The sequence below is a fragment of the Gekko japonicus genome, unplaced genomic scaffold (assembly GCF_001447785.1).
Source record: "Gekko japonicus isolate JY-2015 unplaced genomic scaffold, Gekko_japonicus_V1.1 scaffold2862, whole genome shotgun sequence".
Classification (NCBI taxonomy): domain Eukaryota; kingdom Metazoa; phylum Chordata; class Lepidosauria; order Squamata; family Gekkonidae; genus Gekko; species Gekko japonicus.
The window spans coordinates 112,996-118,107 of NW_015175453.1; the positions used below are offsets into that span (position 1 = coordinate 112,996).

The following is a 5,112-nucleotide window of genomic DNA, read 5'->3' on the forward strand; positions in this document are numbered from 1 at the left end:
CGGCCTGGGAGCAGAAGCACTTTGGGTCGGGGGGCTGGGAGGAAAGATTGGTTTTCGGGGTTGGGGGGGGGACAGACGTGGCTGGACAGAGTCCAGCGCTTTGTCCGGCTTTGGAAAGCCTTTGGACGGGGGTGGGCGAGTGGGCGGGTCTCCCCGACCGTCGACGGAGGTGTACCAAGACTGCAGAACCCAGCAGATGTATCTGCACTTCAGTCGGGTTGAGGGGGGCGGGGGGGGGCGTTTCCTTAGCACCCAGGTTGGGCACCGACTCTGCCGCAGGCCCCCTCCTCCAGCCCTTTCCCGGCCCACGAGAAGGACCCAGGCCAGCGTCTTGGTTGTAGGAGATGCCAATTTCAGTATTAACGCTCAGGACGACAAGAGGGATTCTCCACTCCGGTTGAAGGTTTTCCGGACCCCGGCCGGATCTCGGGGACAGCGGGGGATCCGGTCCGACGGAATTTCACAGCTGCTGTTCCAGTGTCGTGTTTCAGACTCGGCCAAAGCGGGGCGGGCCGAGTCCTCGGAGCCGTCTCCGCCCCGCTTTCGCCATGCCTTCCCCTCCCCGCTTAAAAAAAAAAAGTTTGGAGTGTCAAGAACGGGCATTCAGAAGGAAGCCGCGGGACTGAGGCGCCCCCGTCCCGCCACCTCGTTGCACTGATAGCGTTTTAAGTTAGCAGACCCTTCATGGTGAAAGAGCCCCCCACCCCCGGGACCGGGACTGCCCCCCCTGCTTGGCCCGCGGGTGCCTCGCGGGGACCTCGCATTCTCCGACCAGGACTGGTACAGCAGAGCAGCACATTCCGCAGATGGCTGCCGGGATTTAGATGGGAACGAGGGGGATTGTCCGGCCCGGTTCTACAGAAGAGATCGGGGTCCAGCGTGCCGGGCCAAGAGCTTTCTGCCTCTTTCGTGGGACGGTCCCTTGGGAAGAGATCCAAAGAACTTCAGACCCATGTCTCGGTCTCAGCTCACCCGTGCTTCTGAAACCCCCTCCGGTCCCTGTCAAGCCACGTAACAGCCGCTGTCGGGCCGAGTAAACCAGCTTCTCCGCTCGCCACTGCTCCCGCGTGTGTCTCTCTGCCCTTTACCTTTCAGTCTTTTCAGCTTTCCCTCTTGGATCATCAACTGGCTCCAGATCCCGCCCGCAAGGGGGCAGGGGGCATTGGAGGGGCAAAGCCCCTCTTTCGTAGTTACCCCTCTTTACCCGTGTCCCCCGTCCACTCCCCCTCAGACTCCTACAACTGAAGGACTCCTGTCTTCCGTCTCCTCCAGTACAGAGTTCTGGAGCTGCGGATGGAGAGACGTCTCATACCTCAAGCATCCTCCCCTGGGGTCAGGTGCAGGGCCCGCCTGAGCCCCCCTTGCCCGCGCCCCTCCAAGGCGAACCTCCGCAGGGTTACCTTTCTGTCTCGCGAGAGCGCCTGCTGGATTCCAGTCGCCTTTGCGGTCACTCCTAAGGTACTGCCGCCCTCGGCGACTGCCCGGGTTGGGTGGGCAAGTCAGGTTGACCCTGCCTACGGGGAGACGCGACTTTCCCCCTAGAGGAAGGGGAGGATTTCTTAAGTGGCCACTAGCGGGGTGTGGAAACTATTCCCCCCACCCTCTCTCAAAGCACTCCGCTCCAAAATCCCACTTCTTTTTTCTGCTGGATAACGTCTACTCAGGAACAAACCACAACAAGCTCATGCTACTAATTAGACTATTGTGAAGACAAGATAATGTTTTAAAAAGTTAATATATATATGAAGAGGCGAGGGGTCCGTCCGGGACTCCTGTCCGTGCGCATGGGGGGTGGGGCCGTGTCCCGGGCGCGGCCCCTCGTGTCGGGGGAGATGTTGGTGTGTTGCACAGCTCCGCTTTGGAGCCAGCTAGTCAAGTTAGTTTTAAAGGGTTGTGTTTTTTTGGGGGGGGGGAGGGGTTGTTATTTCTTTGTTCTCCTGTATTAAAAAATTTCCTGTAATTTTTGTAATTTTTTTCTATTTATTGAATCATTTATTGTATCCTTTGTTTTGTTTTGTTTTGTAAAAGGCTTAACATAAACCACAACTCTTTTTGGTTTGGTTTCTCTTTTGGACACGTCATGTGTGTGGGGTTTTCTCTGTCTCTGTGTGTGTGTGTGTTTTCTTGGAAAGGTTCCCGAGTGAACCCGCCCAGCTGGCGTCGCCCAGGCAGGGACCTTGCGCCTGAGCAAGGGGTAAGGAGGGTACGTTGCACAACCGCCACAGACTTCCTCGTATGGCTGAGAACTCAAAGAATTTGCTTGCTCTCTAGATTTGCCCCCAGTGGCACCTTAGAGACCAAAAAACTTGAGACTCAAACTTCCCGTTGTCAGATAGGGGAGCTTTGACTTTTGGAAGTTCATACCCTTCCCAAAATCTTGTCGGTCTCTGAGATTCCGATGGACTCAAATCTTGCTCTTCTACAGCAGACCAATGTGGCTACCCTCTGAAATAGCTTTGTGTCCCAAGAAGAAGAAATAGAATCATAGAATGTTAGAGTTGGAAGGTACCTTGCAGGTCATCTAGTCCAACCCCCTGCACTCTGCAGGAGCATATCTGAAAGATAGCCCTACAACGTACCCCCCAAAAGACGGTCGTCCAGCCTCTGCTTGGAAACGCCCAGCGATGGAGCACCCACCACCTCCCAAGGCAGACTGTTCCACTGCTCAACCACTCTTACAGTTAGGAAGTTTCTCCTGCTATGTAGCCGGTAGGCGTGCCGTAGGGTGAAGTAAAATCGGAAGGGTAGGTGGTTTAGGCCTGCTGTAGGCTGAGGTATAATTGGAAGGGTAGGAGGTTTAGGCCTGCCGTAGGGTGAAGTATAATTGGAACGGTAGGAGTTTTAGGCCTGCTTTAAGGTAAAGGTAAAGGTTCCCTTGATCAAAAGCCAGTCAAATTCAACTCTAGGGTTGCGGTGCTCATCTCCATTTCAAAGCCACAGAGCCAGTACTGTCCGAAGACGTTTCCGTGGTCATGTGGCCGGCATGACTAAACACCAAGGCGCACGGAACGCTGTTACCTTTATTTCTTTATTTCCTCCTAATTATAGTTCTAATAGGGAAAAAGCTATTCAATGCCTAAAGGATGCTAATCCTAATATTACAGCTGTAGTGGCTAAGTTTCTTGCCGAAGTTGTCAAAGTTAGATCTACTCTAGTCAAGGATTGACTTATATTGTTTATTATGTTTTATATAGCCATAGCGTGTTATTGTACATCTAGCCACGGTGACTGAGGGGAATCTCTACATTTACAGGCACTAATCCTCTGGATCCCAGAGCCAGGAAGCAACATCAGGGGAAGGCCTCAGCCTCTATACCCTGTTGTTGGCGGTCCAGAGGAACTGGCTGGCCCCTGTGTGAGACGGGAGGCTGGACTGGAGGGACCCTCCCTGGTCTGACCCAGCAGGGCTCTTCTGGTGTTCTTACATAAGGGGGCCATACAAGAAGAAGACCGGGGAGCTTTTTTACATGTGGCCATCTCTTCTCCACCTGACAACTTACCCCAGACCTTAAAGGCCTCATCTACACCTGGAGCAGAATGGGGTGAGAGGGGGAGGACTTAATTCAACCCACAGAAGGGCGCTAGAGGGACACACTTTTTGTGTGTGTGTGTGCATTATTTTCTGGGAATCTAGGTGGATTCCGTAGACGGACTCAGACTCAACAAAGAGGATGGGACAACCAGTAGAGAGGCAGAAGTCTAAAAGAACTGAAGCAAAGCCGGAGTCTTAACATGACACATCATGAGGCAAAATTACAGGATAAGGTCCTACCTACAGCAAGTATAAGGCCACTGTGCTCGAGTTGCCAACTGCCTAGAGCGAGATGTCCTGTCCCTTTAACACAGGCTTCACGGGGAAATCTACCAGGTGATGTACCTCCACACCATGAAAAGTTTCACCTCCTCATCAAGGCTCCCTCTAAGCTGTGGAGTCCTGTGAGCAAAAATTCTACTTGGTGAGCTCCTGGCATTAAAGTTGTGAGCGAGTGATTTGGCTCCTGCATAAATTAGTTTGCTCTGGAGCCCTCCTTCCTGGGCTAAGACAAAAATGGGTGAGCCGTAAGCTATAAAACTGTGAGCTAGCTCACACTAACTCAGCTTAGAGGGAACGCTGCCCTCATGTGTTCATATTAAGACACTATTAAAAGAGGAGGTTTACTTTCATGGTCCCAAACTGGATAGCCGGATCTCGTCAGATATTGGAAGCTAAGCAGGGTCAGGCATGGTCTGTACTTGGGATGGGAGACCACCAAGGAAGTCCAGGGTTGCTACGCAGAGGCAGGCAATGGCAAACCACAGGGGTCATTTCCTGCGGGAGCGCACAGGAGCAGAGCTCCGGCAGTAAGGAGCCCAGGGGGCGGGCACATGCAACAAGGCCCCACCCCCTGCTCCCAGCAGCCCTCAGTCGGGCCACGAGGAACAAGAAGCAGCCAGGTAAGTTGCAGAGGCCCCCCGCCCACCTTCAGGTACAAGCTCTCCCTCCTCTGTAAGGGCAGATCTGCGTGTTCTCCCCTCCCCAATAGCTAGCAATCCAAAATTTGGGTACTGCATAAAATCTGCTCTGGAGCTCTCCTTCCCCAGTGAGGACAAAAATCTACGAGCCGGAGGCTCAAACAATGGAGAGGCAGCTCACACTAACTCAGCTTAGAGGAAACACTTCTAATGCTCCCCCTAAGCTGTGGAGTCCTGTGAGCAAAAATTCTGCTTCGTGAGCTGCCGGCATTCAAATGGTGAGCGAGCGATTTGGCTGCTGCGTAAATCAGCTGGCTCTGGAGCAGTGTTCCCTCTAAGCTGAGTGAGTGTGAGCTGGCTCACGGTTTTTTAGCCTCCGGCTCACAGATCTTTGTCTCAGCTCAGGAAGGAGGGCTTCAGAGCAAACTAATTCATGCAGCAGCCCAATCGCTCGCTCACAAATGTAATGCCAGGAGCTCACCAAGTAGCATTTTTGCTCACAGGACTCCACAGCTTAGAGGGAGCCTCGCTCTGGAGCCCTCCTTCCTGAGCTGAGACAAAAACGTGTGAGCTGGAGGCTAAAAAAAACTGTGAGCTCGCTCACACTCACTCATCTTGGAGGGGACACTGTATCCCTACCCAGTTTGGTCGCCTCTCTTG

General features: G+C 53.4%; 1 protein-coding gene across 1 annotated transcript in view; it reads right to left on the reverse strand.

The window, feature by feature from the left end:
• Positions 1 to 366: 366 nt before the first annotated feature.
• The window catches only part of LOC107122758, an 87,490-nt gene continuing 82,744 nt past the window's right edge, over positions 367 to 5,112 (reverse strand). The window contains exons 5-6 of the mRNA XM_015425892.1: positions 758 to 810; positions 367 to 565 (exon numbers count right to left, since the gene is read on the reverse strand). Of these exons, the coding sequence (XP_015281378.1) occupies positions 367 to 565; positions 758 to 810 (252 nt within the window). The remainder of the gene's footprint in view (positions 566 to 757; positions 811 to 5,112) is intronic.